Source organism: Eimeria necatrix, genomic scaffold (assembly GCF_000499385.1).
Source record: "Eimeria necatrix Houghton genomic scaffold, Enh_scaff60, whole genome shotgun sequence".
NCBI lineage: Eukaryota > Apicomplexa > Conoidasida > Eucoccidiorida > Eimeriidae > Eimeria > Eimeria necatrix.
In genome coordinates, this window is record NW_013654457.1 from 1 (window position 1) to 18,825 (window position 18,825).

The 18,825-nt window shown below is 50.7% G+C and overlaps 5 protein-coding genes across 5 annotated transcripts; 2 read left to right on the forward strand and 3 right to left on the reverse strand.

Moving 5' to 3' along the window:
• Nucleotides 1-54: 54 nt before the first annotated feature.
• ENH_00066250 (hypothetical protein) lies at nt 55-426 on the reverse strand (the record flags this gene model as incomplete). The annotated part of the gene is made up of 1 exon (XM_013582236.1): nt 55-426. The coding sequence occupies one exon, from the start codon at nt 424-426 to the stop codon at nt 55-57; it is 372 nt and encodes a 123-aa protein (XP_013437690.1).
• Nucleotides 427-712: 286 nt separating this feature from the next.
• ENH_00066260 (hypothetical protein) lies at nt 713-1,609 on the forward strand (the record flags this gene model as incomplete). Its single annotated transcript, XM_013582237.1, has 2 exons — nt 713-787; nt 1,367-1,609. The coding sequence occupies 2 exons, from the start codon at nt 713-715 to the stop codon at nt 1,607-1,609; spliced, it is 318 nt and encodes a 105-aa protein (XP_013437691.1).
• Nucleotides 1,610-2,199: 590 nt separating this feature from the next.
• On the reverse strand, nt 2,200-4,990 carry ENH_00066270 (OSJNBa0042F21.10 protein, related; the record flags this gene model as incomplete). The annotated part of the gene is made up of 4 exons (XM_013582238.1): nt 2,200-2,399; nt 2,652-3,389; nt 4,036-4,338; nt 4,531-4,990. The coding sequence occupies 4 exons, from the start codon at nt 4,988-4,990 to the stop codon at nt 2,200-2,202; spliced, it is 1,701 nt and encodes a 566-aa protein (XP_013437692.1).
• A 5,778-nt stretch (nt 4,991-10,768) lies between these two features.
• On the forward strand, nt 10,769-12,150 carry ENH_00066280 (hypothetical protein, conserved; the record flags this gene model as incomplete). The annotated part of the gene is made up of 2 exons (XM_013582239.1): nt 10,769-11,460; nt 11,670-12,150. The coding sequence occupies 2 exons, from the start codon at nt 10,769-10,771 to the stop codon at nt 12,148-12,150; spliced, it is 1,173 nt and encodes a 390-aa protein (XP_013437693.1).
• Nucleotides 12,151-15,947: 3,797 nt separating this feature from the next.
• On the reverse strand, nt 15,948-18,131 carry ENH_00066290 (hypothetical protein, conserved; the record flags this gene model as incomplete). The annotated part of the gene is made up of 1 exon (XM_013582240.1): nt 15,948-18,131. The coding sequence occupies one exon, from the start codon at nt 18,129-18,131 to the stop codon at nt 15,948-15,950; it is 2,184 nt and encodes a 727-aa protein (XP_013437694.1).
• Nucleotides 18,132-18,825: the final 694 nt, after the last annotated feature.

Here is an 18,825-nt window from a genome sequence, read left to right on the forward strand (position 1 = left end):
CAGTGTAGGAGCTAACGCGCCTACAATATGAAGGTTCGCAGCAGTCAGCGGATTCTAGCCAATCATGACCTCGAAGGGAGAGAGCTCGGTGGAGGAATGACTTGTTGAGTTGTAAGCAAGTTCCAGGACCGGGAGCAAACGCTCCCACTCGCGTTCGTCAGATTGCATGTAGGTACGAAGCATCTGCTCCATTGTACGGCTAATCCATTCGGTTTGACCGTTGCTTTGCGGATGGCAGGACGAGGGCATGCGCCGTTTGATGTTAAAGCGGCTACAGAGTTGTTGCCAGAGATCCGACTGGAAGCGGAGGTGGCGGTCCGATATGAGTACCTCTGGAAATCCGTGGTAGCGGATGAGACGGTCCGCGAGAAGCTCTACGCTGCCTGCTGCTGTGAATGACTTCTTTGCAGGAACGAAATGAACCATCTTGCTCAGCTGAGGGAGTCGACCATCACGAGAATCAAGTCGTGCCCTGTCGTTGTGAGGGGAAGATCTGTGATAAAGTCAAGACTCACGTGTGCCCATCGACGCGAAGGGATGAGTAGCTGTTGAAGAAGGCCTGCAGGTTTCAGGTTAAGGGACTTTGACGCTCGACAGTGAGTGCATGATTCAACATAAGCAGTAGTGTAGGCGCGCAGTAGTAGTGCTTGCTGAGAGCCCCAAAGGTCTTTTTCTGGCCACGATGGCCGGCTGTGACATGGTCGTAATGTGAATGCAGAACTTGAGTAAGGAACTCAGGGAATGGTGGGACGCAGAGGCGCCACAGTCCATGAACGCGGATGTGCAGGTAAGACTGCACGTAACGAAAGGTGAATTGGCGATTACGAAGCTCTATCTGCAGAGCTTCTCCCGGTTGGTTTGCTGCGGCTTTGTAGGGAGCGCGAAAAGCGGGACACTTCGAGTAAGCGTGCGGCCATTTGCGCACATCAGGAGGGTCAGCTGGTGTCTTCGTTGTAGGGGTAGGGTGTGCCACTTCTAGAATGGGTTCCGGCGGCGAAGGCGAAAGTACAGACGGCATGCTGCATCGTCTGGGTCGTAGCGAACGAATTCCAGCGAGACCCTGTAGTTGGCAGACCGACCACGAGTGCGAGGAGCTGCACTCGCTTGTTTTACTGCAAGCATCAGGGGTGCTGATGGTGTGTCATGCGAGCAGGTGTTAGAAAGACCGGGACGGCGAGAGAAGGCATCAGCCACTTGGTTGCGCGCTCCTTCAACATAGGTGATGTGCAAATCCGGGAACTCGGCGGGCCACCCGCTGCTGCTGCTGCAGGTGCTGCAGCAGTAGCAGCAGCAGGTGGCCGCCTACAAGCCCGTCGAGGACCCCCGCATCAAGGGGAACTCTTTTTCGACTCTCTTCGTCGGGAAGCTCAGCTACGAAACTTCGGAAAAGAAACTCCGCCGTGAGCTGGAAGCCTACGGGACCGTCCGCCGCGTCCGCGTCGTCCTCGACACCGCCGGCCGCGCCCGCGGCTGCGCCTTCGTCGAGTTCGAGCGCGATAGAGACATGAAAGAAGCTTACAAGAAAGCAGATGGCACAAAAATAGACGGAAAAAGAATTCTAGTTGACGTCAAAACGGCCCGCACTGTGTCCGGCTGGCTGCCCGGATAGGGGAAAGGATCGGGCAAGAGCGTGGGGGCGTTGAGGCGGCGAAGATGGCGGCGATCGGGATACCGCCGCACATCCTGGCTCTTTTTCAAGCGCGGAAGCCGCTGGAGCCGTTTCCGGCCTTCAAATCGAAGCACCTGCGGCCCTACGTTTTAGTGTCCCGTTTTTCGTGCTCCCTACAAAGAAATCACATTGCGTCAACACCATTTGCGGACATCGCAATGCTTCATGCGAGCAGGTGTCAGAGCACTGGGCAGAAATCACATTGCGTCAACACCGTTTGCGGCCATCGCAGGTGTCAGAGCACTGGGCAGAAATCACATTGAGGCAAAACCGTTTGCGGCCATCGCAATGCTTCATACGAGCAGGTGTTAGAAAGACCAGGACGGCGAGACAAGACATCAGCCACTTGATTGCGCGCTCCTTGAACATAGGTGAGAGGGGTTCATGGCTTGGCTGAGAAAGCCCACGGGCTTGCCGTCCTGTTCCAGAACTGCTCCGATCGCATAACCAGAGGCGTCCGTGTTTAACTCGAAGGATTTCGTGGTGTCAGGGACTTGTAATGTAATGAAATCGATTAATTGCTGTTTGAGCTACCGCACCGCTTGCTTGTGAAGTTCTGTCCAATTCACACTAACGTCTTTACGCGTAAGATCAACTAGCGGCCGAGCGACGTCGGCATAATCAGGTCCCATGAACATACGGTAGTAATTTATGGTACCGAGGAACTGGCAGATCTGCGTGTCATTCTCCAGCACCTCGGGCCAATGCCGTATGGCTTCGATTTTGTCTTCTGCAGGTTTGATCCTCAAAGCAGAAATGGTAAAACCCATATATATATTTGTTTGCCATGCAAACTTGCATTTGCGGAATTTTGGGTAGAGTTGATATCTAAGAAAAATACTTAGGAATTATCGCAGGAGGGAAACGTGTCCAGAGATGTCGAAACTATAAATAAGTACATTATCTAGGTACGCAAAAACACTCTGTCCTAATAAAGGCTGTAGATAGGCATTAATGTTGGCCTGAAACGTATCTGGAGCACCCTTAAGGCCAAAGAGCATAACTCGATATTCAAATAGCCCTAGAACGGAACGGAAAACCGTCTTCCAACAGTCTTCCTTAGCCATACGTATTTGATGGAGTCCTGCTTCAAGGTCCAAAGTGGAAAAATACTTGGCGCCTCCTAGAATCTCCAGAATGGTTTGAATGGGAGGTAGTGGAAAATCTGGGGCTATCGTAAGGGCATTTAGAGCTTCGTAGTTAACAACCGTGCGCCTCTTCCGCTCCCCGGAGTCATCATCACGTTTGTCTACCATGATCGTAGGAGAGCAAATAGGCGAATAGGCTGGTCCAATCCAACCAATGTCCGATAATTTAGCTATTTCCTGTTTGTGGAATGTGAGCTGATTTGGGGTCATACGGTATATCGCAGATTTCGCTGGAAGTTTACCAGGGGCCAGTAGGATATGGTGATTATGAGGGCGCTTCGGCGGTAATCCTTCAGGTAAGTTATCGGGAAAGACTGCTTGATACTCCTGCAACACCTGGATAATCTCACATGGAATCGCCTGCGCCTCTGTCGAATTTATCCATTCTTCGAACAGAGTGTGCTCGAGTTTTGCCATAGGCCAGGGCGACTCCTCTTCACCCTCCGCTGCCGTCAAGGCGGTGGAGGCAAAAGGACTACCCCAGCCGGAGGACGTAGGTTGATTCCCAATTAACGCGCAGCAACGCGCACCTTGCCATTCATCCGAGAACTCTAGGGGCACCGCCGAACCGGCTTAGAGCAAAGCCAGTATGAGATGCAAACCGTGCAATGGTGCCCTGAGATTCTTCGTGTCAGCCGCCGCCTGACGAATGAGCGGTGTGATCGGTGCCTTCGCCTTAGTCTTTGCATGGGACTTATACCTTTTACGTGGTGGGCGTAGGAATATAGCTGCCTCCTCCGCTGACATACCCGCCACTTTGTTTGGCCAATATCTCATATGATTGCTCTGCCGGGGTCCTTCGGTGGACTACCATGGGATTGTCAGCTTGCAGCTTTGCGTCATCAGTCCTAACAACCGGTAACTCGCACCACTGGCCATTCACATAGGTCCGGAGCTTGTAGGACTGGAAATGCCAGGCCACCTTATGTTCAGTCAGCCAATCCAAACCCAAGACTAAATCATAGGGAACGGGTCCCACTAAGCAGTCCCCGGAAAGGCGTGCGTGTCCACATTGCGTCGTCAACCCCGTCACAACTCGATCAATGCGTAATTGTTCACCTGTAGCTACAGTGAACCTATGCTCTTCTGGAAGTCTTCGCACCCTCAGCTGCAATCGTGCGACTGTTTTAGGGTTAATGAAACTTCTCGAAGCGCTTGCGTCTAAAAGTGCCTCGCATGAAGTTCCTGCAAGCTCAACGCGAAATACCGCTGTTGCACCCACGTAGCACAAGGCTCCTCCTTGGTTGGAGGACTCCTTCGTACTAGTTTCCCTCCACCAGTGCGGCATAGTCTCTATCGCTTCTGGTCTGCAGTCTTCTTCTGTCGCTTCTGCAGATTTCCCGCTGCTATTCGCCTTCTCGCACGGAGCTTCTTCACTCCGCATCGGCACCGGCCCAGACTCCAACCGCGCTTCTGAAGGGGGCTGAGTCCCCTGCACGTCCTCATCGCTCATTTTGTTTCCCTCTACCGTGTTGAGGAGGCGGTTCCCCCTCTCTAGGGAGACTGAAATGGCATTAGGTCCTGTCGCTACCGCACACATCAGCCCTTTGTCATGGCTGCCTAGAACGCTCGTCTCCAACCACGCCTAGGCCCCCTTGTTTAATCGTTCCGTTTTCTCAGTGCTAGGACGTGTGGGCTGCCTCCTGCTCCTGTTTTCCGGCTCGGCACAGCCTCATTCGTATGTAGGACAGTCACGAGCATAGTGTCCCACACCGCCACACTTCTTGCAGGTTTCCCCTGGACGTTTGGTACGTTCTCCCTTGCTGGGGCAGACGCGTGCCGGATGTTCACGACCCTGACACTCATAGCAGTTTCCGTGGGTTCCTCCAGGTCGATTTTCGGTTTTCTGGCGCCGACGGGGCCCATTAGCTTGGATAGCAGCTCTAATGGCTCGACTGGTCCTTCCTCGGAGCTCTAGCACGCTCTGCTTGGGCTCGTAGAGGCGTGCTGCGGTTGTCGCCGCTTGTTCCCACGACTGATAATTCAACTGCCCGTTATTGGTGACTAGAAGATGGAGGTCTGTCAGTAATCCGGTGCAGTAGTAGGCAGCGAATTCGTCGGGGGCGACCCCCAAACCACGCTCCGCTACAGCCGCAAACTGGTCCGTGTATTCCTTCGGGTTACCATTCAACAGTAGTTTAGCCAACTCCGTTAACAATTGACTCTGCGACATCGTTTTGTTAAACCGCTCCAAAGGCCTGCGCTGTACCGTCGCCCAGTCGCTTAGTCGATAATTCGCCGTAGATACATCCATTACGTTAGAGCCGGGCCCAAAAGGTGGTCAACAACTGCGCTTCCCCACTTTCGCGGCTCCAATCCCATCTGGGTGCACCGGCGCTCGATGCACAGCAAAAAGGCCTGCATAGTGCTGCTGTCTTCTGGCAGTATGGGAAACGTTGCGCCCCATTCCCCGGTCCCGCCTATAACAGTTCTTATCACACGCATAGCGGACTGGAATTGGTCCCACGTGGCGAAGGGACTGTCCCCTGCCATAACATTGGCCATAGGTATCACCTGTGGGGGCGCCTTTTTATGCCCATGCGGCTGCTCTGCCACGGTCGGTTTCGGAGTAGTATGACGATGATGGGCCAGTGTCCTGCTCGGCATTTTGCTTACTGGCATTGTAGAAGTCTCCTGTTGTGTGGGGCCGATAACGCGTCCGTTGTGTAAATGCATCCCTTACCGAACTAAGATGCCTAGCTGTGAATCATTTAGCCAAAGTGTTTCTACTCTCAGGCCCGCAAAAAAAATTTCATTGCGGATCAGCCCCCAAACGTAGTGCACAGCAGCTTCAGCGGCAACCACGCTGCTGCCTGGCCCACAAATAGGGCGCCCTATGAAAAACTTTCTGTCTTCGACGCATCTCTCATGAAACAAATACACAAATATCAATAATAGCAGCCATTTTTCCATGTCTGAAATCGATTTTCCTTGAAAGCCCCCAACTCAGGGTTCTTGCCTCCTTGGCCCTGGGGCCCTGGGGGCTGGCGGCCCGCACCCGTGCCGGAGCTATCGCCAACCCCAATCTTCAGCTATTCACAGACACGTCTAGTTTACATATGCTAATTTGCTAATAAATTGCCTTACTTCGTTACTACTAAGACGTTCCTGTCTCCGTTCAGCGTGTTAACCTCATGAAGGTCACCAGCTCGCTATCTTAAGGTGACCAGCAAGCGATATTGTAGTGCCTGCTCACTACAACTGCTGTCCAATCTGCAATCTTAACACCCTACACGACTACAGTACACACTTAAGCAAAGGCAAAATACTTATAGTCAAAATCTGGGAGGGTCAGCGAATACCTTAAATAGAATCGATATTTGTTTATAACGCTTGTTCCACTAGCGTGCACAAAATTCTTGCCCGTAACTGCAACGCAGCCACACCCAAACCCCGCCACTGTAGCGGACCGAGCAGGGTCTGTATCAGGCTTCAAAGCCCTGTCCTATGTATTTGATGCAGAAATTTTGTATTGTAGAGGGCCTTATTCAGATTTGCGTAGCCACCCAATACAACTTTCGTGGTTCGCCCGGATGAGCAGCACTAATGTAATTGTGCCTAAGACTTTGGGCCCGGGACGACAAAGGGCACCAATAAACGCCTTAACTTTCGAAATTTTAAAATGAATGGCCGGCATGTTACGCAAATCTTGAAAACAAAAACCTCAAGAGAAACACTCCAGCGTGTGATCAGAAGCTCACAGCCAAACGAGCAAAATGACTTATCTTTCAGAACGCTCTAGCACAAGGACAAATTGCCGCTCAGTGCCTTTCAGAATTCTCGCGTTTCCCTCAATAGATGTAATTAAAGTATTTTGAGATTAAGCGCATTTTATGAGCAAGATTTTAGCTTGGTCTGCATGAGACCATGTTCACTACTGTTTGTTGAAATAGCGCGGCTAGCCATATTTAAGAGCCACCACATAGCAGCGTTTCTAATTGTTAGCTCAGCATCGTTCCTAGCATTCAGCATAACCTTCGGAACTCCAGGTTACTATATTATTTATTCTTTCTTCATCGCGAGTGCAGAGGAACAAAGCTGAAGGGTCCGAGTAGTCGGGTTAAAGGAAGCTCTCGGCATCGGCATTGTGGCTGGAAGTTCAGTGCAGATAGCCGCATACGGAAAAGACAGTAAAACGGTAGACTTTAAATTTTGATATTTAAATAAAAGTGAGACAAATTTTCACACTTTTACGCAACCAGAGCATTGCCAAGCCTGGTTTTCTGCGTGCTGGACCTTCAAAACTATCAATCAGAGCGCCTTCAGAACGACTGGATATTACCAGTACAGGTTTCACTCTCGAAGATCCGTGTAGCTTGAAATTGTTTCGGAGTAGTAGTTTCGGTACCGCATTTAGAGGCAGAGAGGCAACTTTGTAGAATTATTGTGGCTCCAAACCACAGTCCTTCAACAACAACATCTTGGCCCTGTGCCGGCAGGCTCATGCGGCCAAAAATATTGCGGCGTCCAAGAACGCGCTGTTGGCTTTCAAGACTTTCGAATCTGATGTAACCCGTCCAATGTCCCTTAGTCAGGAAATGCAGTCAACGAGGACTTCAACTGATTTAATCCGCTATCTGCGAGGCGCCGAGATTGGCAAAGTGCCGCATATCAGGGAGGCAGAAACAGCAAATACACAAACTAGTTGGCCTGGTATGTTGAGCAGAGAACATGTGGGTTTAGAAAGAGATATAATGCACTCCAACCAAGGCAGATCACAGCACTATACCGTAGTTAAATGTACATATGGGCTCCCAAGAAAGCGCACAAATTGTTCGTGCACGTGGAGATGAAGTGTAGTGCACAGCGCCTACTGCTGCGACTACGCTGCTACCTGGCCCAAGAATAGGGGCCTATGGAAAACCTTCTACCTTCGACGCATCTCTTATGAAATAAATACAAAATGTATCATTGAGTGTAGTCATCTTCTCACGTCCTTAAATCCATTTTTCTTGAAAGTCTCCCCACTCAGGGTTCTTGCCTGGTTGTCCCTGTGGGGAGGAGGCCTGCACCGGTGCCGGGGCTATCGCCAGCCCCAATCTCCAGGTATTCACAGACACGTCTAGTTTTTACCGGCTAATTTGCTGATAAACTGCCTTGCTTCGATGCTACTAAGAAGGTCCTCTCCTCGTTCAGCGTTTTGACCTCTTGTAGGTCGCCAGCTAGCTGTCTTCTCACGGTCACCAGCAAGCTTTATTGTAGTGTCTGTGCACTACATAAGCCAATATACGCATGCTTGAAATGACCCGTGATACTGCATTATCATTACAAAGCCATCTCTAATAAAAAGTGGCAGCGTGTAAAGATACCAATTTGACAGAGCAGGGACATCATTAGTTAGTTGTGTGGCAGCGTACAAAGATACTCATTTGGCACAACAGGGACATCAGGAGTGAGTTGTTAGGCCTCACGAAATTTCATTGATGGTGGTTCCCGGTGACAGATCACTTGTGGTTTAGCTGTATATATACTCTTGCGCACATATGAGTACTTCGGTTGTAGCGGAGTTTCACTGATGGTGGTTCCCGGTGACGGAGCACTTGTGGTATAGCTGTATATATACTCTTGGGCACATCTAAACACTTCACTTGTAGAAAGCTGTCCACCTGTTCACGTGATACTGCTGGTTATTGATAATCTGCGGGAATGATCTACAGTAAGGAAGGACGTGAATGAAGCCCTTTTCTATTCATCCGAATTCAACTTCTTGAGTAAAGAAGGAAGAATAGGCTTTTCTTTTTTCTGCAGGCCTACAACTCAGCATTTTAGTTTTATCTGGCCATTACTTCTTCGTGGCTCATGCACACCCAAGTCTGGAGTGCGCTAGTGCATAATGAGAATACTTCAGGTAACAGAAAATCGTTTTGTTCATGTGAAGCTTTATAAAGTGCTATACAAACTGTAAACTCAAATGTGTAGCAGAAACGCTGTACATCGTTCCCCACCGCCATGGAACTAGGACCCTATCTCCAGGTCACGCCCTCCCGCAAGTTTACAGTTGGGCACCAGCGCACAACCAACACACTGCATTCATTAAACGAGCACATTCGCCTTGTCTACCCGCAGCTATACAAAATGGGAGCGCAGTGTTCTAACATCACACGTGCCCTACAAACAGTGAGCATCGCTCCCCGCTGCCGTCAGTTCACAGCAACAGGGTTACTCGACCTTCATCCTTTCAATTTCAGCATGCATGAAGGCTAAAGTGCAGCTTTTGGGGCGATTTTCTGGCCAGCTACTCAGTTATTCAAGTACGCAATGTGTTGCTGAGATGTAGGTTTTGTCGTACCAGCCCTATCTGAAGTATTTCATGGGACTGAGTGGCGTTGCTGAAAACCTCAATCTTTAACAGGATTTATAAAATTAGAACTTTATTAAGTAATTGTTTCTTAAGAGTGTTGAGTCTCCAGCGACGAAAAACTCGGCAGACGCAGTGGCGGCTGCAGTGAACACTGTGAGTACACCCCAGCATCTACCTAATCCTTCTGCCGGTTTTTCTTTTCCACAGCCACAATTAATGACAACATCATTTTTACCAGCAATTTTTTCTTGCTTAAGTACTGGTGACCAACGCTCCGTTGCGAAGCCAGTTGTCAGCCGCGTGCCCGGCGGACACCGGCACACGGGATGAAAGGGACTATCACTCGCCAACACCCAAGTACCAAAATGTCTTTGAACTGACTTCAAAAATTGTGTATTTCGATTACATCGAAGGACTTATCATGGAGTTGTGTACGTACACCTCAAGAGGTGTACGTTTGTTTCAGACTTGGGGCGACTTTCGCCTCTTGGGGGGGGGGGAGGCGCAGGATTCCTCTAAGAGGAGGGAATTTCCATGCAAATACGATGGCTAGCAAAGACCTTCCTGTTTTTCGAGGCAGAAAATTAGGCAATTATCGATACATGATTAACTTTTCTGTGTGAGAAGAAACGGTCGCGCCCCACCCGCCAACAAGGGGTGCCTCTGGCAGCAGCTGCTCCTTTCTCGCGCCTACTGTCCATGAAGCGCGACACAGCTCTCGTTTCTGCGGGACATTTTGATATCTATTGCATTTCCTTTATTATTTTGTGATTGTTTCCGAAAAGTGCTCCAGACTACGATGCAGTGACACTCCCGAAGGCACGCCTAGCGCGTTCGGCAGTGCAAGCTAAGAGCTTCCAGAGGGGTTGAACAAGTGGGCGAAAAGCACTTCAATGTCCCTATCTTTGGAATTCCAGATGTTATTTTGATCTGTTTCTGACCTCTAATTGTGGACTCCAGCTGTGTTGTGCTCTGGCAGTCTCAACCCTTTCTCCCTCTGTCACTATTCATTCGTTCATGGCCTGTCTTGGTACGTTTGTTCCTGTACCTTTGCCTTCGGAGCCATTATCTCTGGCCCCACATCCAGTCTTTCGTGTCTTATACTCTCCAGGCTCCTTCCTTGAACTGTAGGCTTCTTACGTATCTCTTACTTGCGGGGAGACTTGGGGTGCAGCGCCGCCCCCATCTTGTCCCCTCTGGTTCTCCCTAAACTATCTGCCTTATGCCTAGACTTACCCCCTTCAGCTCTACGAGCTAGTGAGCCCACCTCTGTGCACTGCAACTTGCCCGTGCCGGGCTGGCTTTGCAGTCGCCAGGAACGTTCGACGGGAGAAGTGTTGTTGCCTTTCCTCTTGAATTCAGAAGCATCTATAAGGGAGTCTCACGCCATTGGATGGCCAGTATACTGTACTCTGAGCTTCTTTGAAGGGCTTAGAGTGTGGCGATTAGCCGCATGCTTCCGTTCCGCATTAGAGAATCACCCCCACACACACCCTTCATTTTGCTGCGAAGAACGTTGAGTACTGAAGCGGGCCTCTTCAGTTGAGTAGGAGGCTTCCGACCTCAAGCTTTGTGAAGAGCAGCATATCCGTTTGGCGGTCGCGGCGTTGCCTGCCGCTAACTAGCCATTTGATTCTTTTTTTCCTCGCCATGCAACCTGCAATGGAAGTTCCTCTGGCCCGAAACTCGGTTACAGCCGGATCATCCGCCTTCCCATCTCTGCCATTTCTCACAGATGCTTATCTTCCAGGGCCGCACTCCGTTGCAGCGGCGCAGCAGCAGCTGCTTCTGTTGCAGCCGGGAAGCACTCCTGAGCACGCAACCGTTCCGTGTGCGGACCGGCTAAGTACAGCAGGGACTGACGGGTGGGCTGATCCCAGTGGGGCAGCTGCCCTGCATTTGTTGGGAGCTCCTCAGGATGGAGAGGTGGGAGACATGCTGTCTGGGGTGCAAGACCCGACTTCGCTTGCGGCGTCGTACTTCGGTTCGTACCTTTGCTCGCCGTCACTGGAAAACCCACAAACGCCTACAGGCTTAACGTCGCATTCTGTTTCACCAATTCATTTAGCCACTAGCCCCGAGGCAGGGAACGGCAGCTTTGTCAGTGCAGTTCCTTCTGCGGGATTTCCTTTGTATTGCGGGCCATCCTTTCCTTTTTCACTACCGAACCCAGCTACTTATGGAGTCTCGCAGGATGGGACTACCGCGTCCTCAAACTCAGCGTGGGCCATGCCGCAGCCCACAGGAACGCAGGATACACAGGGATTTGCGTCTGATTATGACAGACTCACGAGAGAGTTGGGTAAATACTGCGCGACTTTGCGGGATCTTGTGACGGACAAGTAAGTGTGAACTAGTGACTGTCGCCCACAGTATTTAGCCATCTTCCTAATTTAGTTTTGAGCCAGGAGTGTAATAAGCGCTCCTGCACTTTTCATGTAACGAGGAGAGTGCTACAAAAAGTATGTAGGATTGGTGTCTGTTACTCTTTTCGTTGAGGTCTCTTATAACGATTCGCTGTGTGTCTTAATTTGTGCTGTTTTAAATTCAGTCCGTCGTTTTCTGACGAGCTAAATTCCACCCTGGAAACGGCGATTCGGTCAGCTGATCAAGTGACTCACGTGCAGCGAAAGTTGCTGCTCTCAGCAAGTCAACAGAAACATCTTGTTGCCGACAGCAAACTTATTCACTCCAAGGTGCAGATGCTTCACCGAATTCTTAAAGCAAGTTCCCCTAAGTATAGCCAGTGGCTTGAGGAACATGCAGTTTTGAGGGACCACATAGAACAGCTCGAACACCAAAATGGGAATCGTGTGGGATCTGGGTGTCGGATAGGAAATGAAAACGCCACCGATAGCTCACGCAGTTGTGTCACAAGCCGCCGCCGTAGCAGCAGCAGCAACAACAGCAACAGCAACAGGCGAAGAAGTATTCGGCAGTACAAGCGGCAGCAGCATGCGCCACTCACGGAGACCCCAGAGGGATTGCTTTTTCCTGTTGTCAAGACGGAGGGGACACCAAGCTGCGCCTAGCTCACCTGCACTTGTCAATTGTTAACTCGGCTTTTTTGTGCAGTCGAGAAGGGGAAGTATGTGCCCCCCGGCGCTCGACCGTCGAGACGCCGAGTGTTTGAGCGTAGAGTTTGCACCTCAGGTGCAAGAGGGACAACAAGTGCACACCAAAGCGGGGATCGGGGTGCTGAAGATACAATATTTGCGTTTGTCATTGCGGCTAAACTTTTGGAGGTGGCAGTGTGCCTACTTAGTCCACCTTCAGCTGGGATCGATAAGAGGCGATTTTTGCGGGAGTTAATTATTTGGAAAGTAGCCTTTGTACAGGGTTACTTCGGCGCTGTACTATGTGCTAAATCTCTTGTACGGTGGAGTTTTAGCCTGACAGCCGGTGGGAGCCTGGAGGTTGCCGAGGGATCTGTTTTTTGTTTGTGTGGTTCTATTCCCGTGCGTGAATAGGGATCTATATCGTTGCACAAGCACAGGACATTTATGTGCCTCTGCAGAGCACATGCAGTGAGAGCTCCTGGTTCGCGTTTGTTGTTTTCAATTCCCTTTCGCATTTTACATGCTTTAATGTACATGGAGGCCTCCTGGAGCGAATTTGCTTGCTGAAGAAGGGGGCTCCTGCTCGTTGCGCCTTGACGGCGCCCCCCGCCACACATATTCCTTAGACATTCAATGTTTTGCATGGTAGCTCTGCCGGGACACACAGAATACCGGGCAGAGTCTTGTATGGCAGCGTTCACCACACGCTGATTCCATGTGCCTTTCGGCAACTTCCTAATTACACCTTGCGTCTTTAACTGTCTCACGGCGCCGAGCAAATGCTAGGGCGCCAGGAGGCTGATCTGTGGGGCCCATACAGTCTCAACTAACCCGGCCCCGTCCAATGCGTTCATAACCGTAATTTTTGTTCATTTGCTGTCGCTTCGTTGTCTGCATTAAGAATTTGCTGCACTTCAACGTTCTTATGGAGAGTAGTAACGGTGAGCGAAGCTTGGTGGCTTGAAGAACAGCAGGATTGCATTTCCATTGACACGTGAGCAAATACGCCTACGACGAAAAGTTCACTGCTCAAAAGTTTTGCCCTCGAATGCGCAACGCATAGATAACGCCAGATTATGTGGCAACCGCGCGATAGTAGATGACCACTACCAATCGAGGGTACTATGGAGCGAGGTACTGTTTTCCGCCCAAATATTTTATCTCAGCACGGTGTTGTCCGCATACAGGAGGCCAAAAGTCGAGAAAAGGCATGTTGCCCCTATTCCAAGAACAGGATGGAAATCGTCTAGTGAAGCGCGATGATGTAACCGAATGTGGCAATTCATTTGGGCTGACTAGAGGATAGCGTTCCGTTGATTCTATTCTGCTAGAAATGGCACGGCAGTTTGCTGTTTGTCCATATTACTATTCGGCATTAGAGGACAAGAAAGAGTCGGGCAGATAATCAAACGCACCATGAGATTAACGAAGAGATTCGCAACAATGAGAGCATGTAGAGAGCTCGACATGGAGGATAGTACTGAGATTAATGCCGTGGATGTCGCTGCCGTCCTTTCTGTTATGCGGAAGAACAGGCAATCGAGGAGCGTGTTTCTTACGTGCAATCATAAGGCCGTCAAGCTCACGAGAACTGACCTAATTTGCAACAGACTCATTGTCGAGTCACCTGTTTTGAAGCCACCCCTAGTAATTCCGTTCGCCTTCGTGGATGCGCTTCTTCATATCCTCACAACGGCAATAATTATTTGTTTCAGTGTGTACCACGTTATTAGTGGGAAGGCTATAAAGTCTTAGCTTAGCTGGTGAGTTACCTGCTAGAAAAGCGTATGGAATATCGCCAAAAGGCAAAATCATCCAGTGCTGCTAATTGACTGGCATGCAGCTACCCGTGGTGTGGTTCGTCTAACCTTCTCACGAAGCCAAGACGGAGGGTTTACTCTCAACTGGAAACACGAGAACCAACTTGAGTGCCGGGAAGGGCATTCTCTTTGGCTGGGAGTGAGCGTTTCTTCCAAAGTAGAAATACGTTTGCTTTGTTTGCTTACGGCCGCATTCCAACGTCTTATGGTGCAGACTGTGCAAAAGAGGCCCGTAATGTCTTACCCTGTTATCTTGTTTGACTTCCCACATGGCACCTGCAGAATATGGTTCATGTAAAACCGAGCTAGACGACAACGGACCTTGTCTAGTAAAAAAGAGCAAGGGTTTGGGCGTATCGCGCATTTTGACCCTGCTAGCCGCACTCTTCGTCGAGCCTAGCTTCCTAAACACAGCTTACCATTCACATCGTTGTGAACATTTCTGCCAAATCAGAATAAATCACTTGGAAGTCTAGAAGACGCAGGAGTGTCGCTTTTGTAGAGATGTCAGGTGTAGCTCTTGGACACATTAGACTGTGGCTTAATGTAGTTGCCTCACAAACACTTTTGTAAGCAATCAAATTACACAGGGACCACGTCCACAAGCATGCAGGCGCTCACGCATGAAAGCAAGTGATGTTAGAGGCGTGCCTTCCTTCGGCACAGTAATAGAGATAATGCCAAGGCCAAGGAAACTTGAACAGGTCGCTCTTTTGAAATTGAAATCGCCCGTTCTTCCACGATTGTTATGTTTTACTGTGACGTTGTTAGCCTAGCCAAAGGACTAGTCAGTGCGACTCCAGTGCGACTTCTCGTAAAAAAAATCTAACGTGGCCTGAACTACTGAGGAGGCCCAGAATCGTCTGGGCCTCAGTGGTTCAAGCCGCATTGGTTAGTCCTTTGGCTAGGCTAACAACGTCACAGTAGAACATAACGATCGTGAAAAAACGGGCGGTTTCAATTTCAAAAGAGCGACTTGTTCAAGTCTTTTGCCTGTGGCATTGGTAACTCCAAAGGCTCAATATTAGGTGACCGGGGAATTTTACAAAAATTGGTCGTGTTTTCTTTTCAGACGTACAACTGCTCTAGTGAAATGTAGAGGCGGTAACCATCGGTAATACACTTTCGTGTTGTTTTTGCTACAGCACTAACAACATGACGTATTCCAGCGGACCAAAACCACCATTCCGCCTCCGGGACTCGCACCCGGGTCGCGCGGGTTAGAGCCGCGTATCCTAACCACCTAGATTACGACGGACTGCAACCGGCCCCCTCTCTCACTGAATTACTCAAGATAGCACTGCCTCTCAGGTAACCAGAAAGAAGAAGCTAGGAAACGACTACCTGGGGGTCCTTTACCGTACTTTCCCACACTGAAGAGGTCCTTGTTCGGCCTGGTAACACAGAGCGGAAGAATGAGTATTCCCTACACCTGCTGCGGTCGGTACATGCAACTTAAAAAATGATATGCAGGCAACCTCTGTTGTTGTTGACAGTTCCCCAAATTCTTTCTTGCGGCGTTCCACTCACAAGGCTGTCTCCTGCGTGTAGACGTGATTCATATACAGCAGCGCGAAGTCTCTGCCACTGTGAAGCTCCGAGTTAGCAACTAGCAGCCAAAGTCCCAAACTGCATGAAAGCTAGCCAATCAACAAACACTTGAAAAGGCACAGATGAATGCAAGCGAGTTCGCTGTATGTCTGTTGCCCATAAGTAAAATTAAAAATGACCTGCAGAGCTCTAAAAACCGAGAAAGCTCCTTGAAAGCAGAAGGAAGCGGCTTTCTCAGCCAGCGTTTTGCGGTCAGAAATGCCGCAAGCTGAGCGATGTCTCGCCGAGAAGTCGGTACAACAGAAGAAAACGAGAAGTGCTCCCCAACACTAGAGGACGAATGCGGAGGCGTGGATACGGTTTCTGACTCAAAGGCTTAGTATTTGCCGATCTCGGTTACTAGTATGGAGTAAAGGGTGTCAAAGGCTGCAGCGGGGACTTGGAATATGGGTGCTCGACGTTTTCTTCACTTCCAAGGGCGCTTGCTTTCATTTGTTGCCTCTTGGCTGCTGCTTGAGCCCTTCTGTGCTGGATTTCAGCCCACCTCTGGCGATGCCGCTGTTGTGCCTCTTGTGTCCTTCTCTTCTGCTTTCTTTGAGTCTGCGGCTGCGGGCGGGCGGCCTCGCACTTCTTCAAGCTGTAAAGGTTTGATAGAACGGCCTCTGATGACAGGGGCCTCGCAGCAATCAAAGCATCGAGCAGACTCGGGTCTGGAGGCCCTGCGCACTGTGCAACAGTGGGATGGCAGGAGACTGATGGCCCTAAAATAACGTCTTGAACCTCTTCTGTGTCATCCGCGCCCCTGTAGTTGCTATCACTGCGGTTGCAGGAAACCTGCTCTGAAGTTGGAGCTGAAGATCTTCCTAGTTGCTGCTGGTGTTGTTGCGCCTTGCCAAACCCTCCGGCTTGCCCCTGAGGGGAACTTCCAAGTGCCACGGAAGAGCCAAAAGCCGGTGGCGCCTCACAGCCACAGTCAGATATCTCTCCTTCCTCCGCGTCAGAGCCCTCAGAAGCTCTAGGAAGTTCTGCTGGTCGTAAGGTAGACAAGCTTGAGGTACCCTGCACACGGCAGTGGGCCGCGCCAGGTGCTGCAGAAGAAAGGGAAGCTTCTTGTATGTTTACGCTTCTGCTGCTTTGTTTCGAATGGCGCTGCTGCCGGTTTTGCTGCTTCAGCTGCTGCTCCTCCTGCGTCTGCTGTCGGTCACACCTTCTTAGACTGTCCCCCAAAAATTCTGGATCTGAATCGCCCGATGCTCCTGGGGCCACTGGATCACCCGTTGCAGCGAGTTCTACAGGGTCTACTCTATGCTGTTCGATGAGCGGCATGAGAGACGGTAAAGATAATGCATTTAGAATTGCGATCGTTTCTTCTCTCTCCTTCTCGTCAAGGCCCGTCAAGGCCTCCAAAGTCTCTGAAGATAAGCCCGGAACAGCCATAGAGCTATCATTTGACAGCCGTGAGTCCTTCGCTGTTGCTCCTCCTGTTGTCAGGATGGTCTCTCTGGAATTCGGAGGCAGCAGAGGAGGTGGCGGAGGAGGTGGGAACAAAGCAGTGGAAGGCGTCGTGGGGGGCGCCGCTGTCATTACTGCTGGTCCTTGGGGAGGCGGAGGCGGAGGAGGTGGCACTGAGGCAGTTGGCTCTGGAACGCCTGAAGTTACAGCAGTAGATATTTGAACCAATGCTTCATTCTCGGCAGTACCCGGCACCGCAGTCGCTACAGTACCGCCTTCACCTCTATGGCTTCCACGCTTTCGCCTGCTTTGATGCGTACCTGTTGCTGTGGCCGCACCAGCAGGAGCAACAGCCGTGGCTTGGTCTGTTGAAGTTTCAATCATATCGCCCGGGGTCTTTCGCCTTTTCTCTCCTTGTAGATTGCCAAGAAACTCCATCTCCCGACGATGCTCTACCGGATATTTTCTGGGAGAATTCTCATGCTCGTCAAAGTGCCCTTGCTGCTGCTGTTTTTGGGATTTACTTCCGTGCAGTCTACGGGCCAGAGTATTCAAAGTCGCTCTTTCAGATGAGGGCAGCAATGCAAATGCTGGCGTCGCAGCCGCTCCAGTTGTCGTGAATATTGTTGCTTCTTCTCGTGTCGCCACTGATGTTGATTCTGAGTAGCAGCCCGCAGCATTGCTGAAAGCTTTTAGTTTTTCTCCCTCGCAGTGTTGCTCCATCAAGGGGCCTTCCAAAGCCTCCTTGCGCGGCAATTCAATTTGGCCGTCCTGATTACAGACGAGGGAAGAAAGGAGATCAGCAAATGCTTGAAGATCTCTGACAGAAGCAGCAGCAATATGCTGCTGCTGCTGCTTCAGTGTCTGCTGTAGTTCAAACTCAACTGCGGCGAACACTTGCTGTGCCCGAAGTAGCAGTGGCTGCAGCAGCCACCAGTTGCTAGCAGAGGGACAGCAATTCCGGCCCTTCTTTCCATGTTCTTTGTTTCTGCAGCTATTGTCATCTTTCTTGCCGCTGCTGCCGCTGTTGTTGCAAACGCTTGCTGGACGCGGCAGAGCTCCCGTGTAGCATCCACTGTTTCTGGGGGCCCCAAGGACCCCCGAAGATCTTTCTGGTGAGTTTTCGTTCATGAAATACGCGCAAAGTTTCCTTGCTCTTTTTCGTATAGTTGGGGCCCGCACTGCGTCCAGCGTTGGTGCTTCAGCGGGGCCCCCGAATCCCGTGCGCCTTGTCCCTTCGAAGAGGCGTTTGTGCTTACCAGAAATGAAGCCTTGCCACTAAAGCGTTACTTGGTCCAGCGCAGCTAATGCGGCAGCTTCTCAGAGACCACGCGAAGAAGTCCCTCGGGGGGCCTCTGGAAGGTAGGAGGCTGCGTAGCCACAGTTGACCCAGAAGGGTAATTGGGTAGAGAGCTGTGGCTATCACCTGCTGCCTCTTATAAGATCTGACGCCACTTACGCGTTGCAGAAACGCCATATAAAAGGAGAGTCAGTAAGGTGGATTGGCGCAGCCGAGAAGCCCCAACTGGCTGCTGGGGGCCCCTCATGGGGGCCCCCCGATGTCCTGGGCTACCATCCTACTTGCATCTCACCCTACTGTAGTGGCATTATCCATCCTTCTGTTGCTGCTCAAGGAACAAAGGACGCTGCAAATACGCTGCTGCGCAACTAGTAGCAGCAGCAGCAGCAGGAACGGCGAGAGCAGCAGCAGGAGGCGCAGCAGCCGTCCAATATGATTTTCGATAAATAGCAATCCCCTCATATAGACGCAGAAGAACATATGTGTTGAACAACTTTTGGAGTTTCTGTCCGCCAGGGACACCTA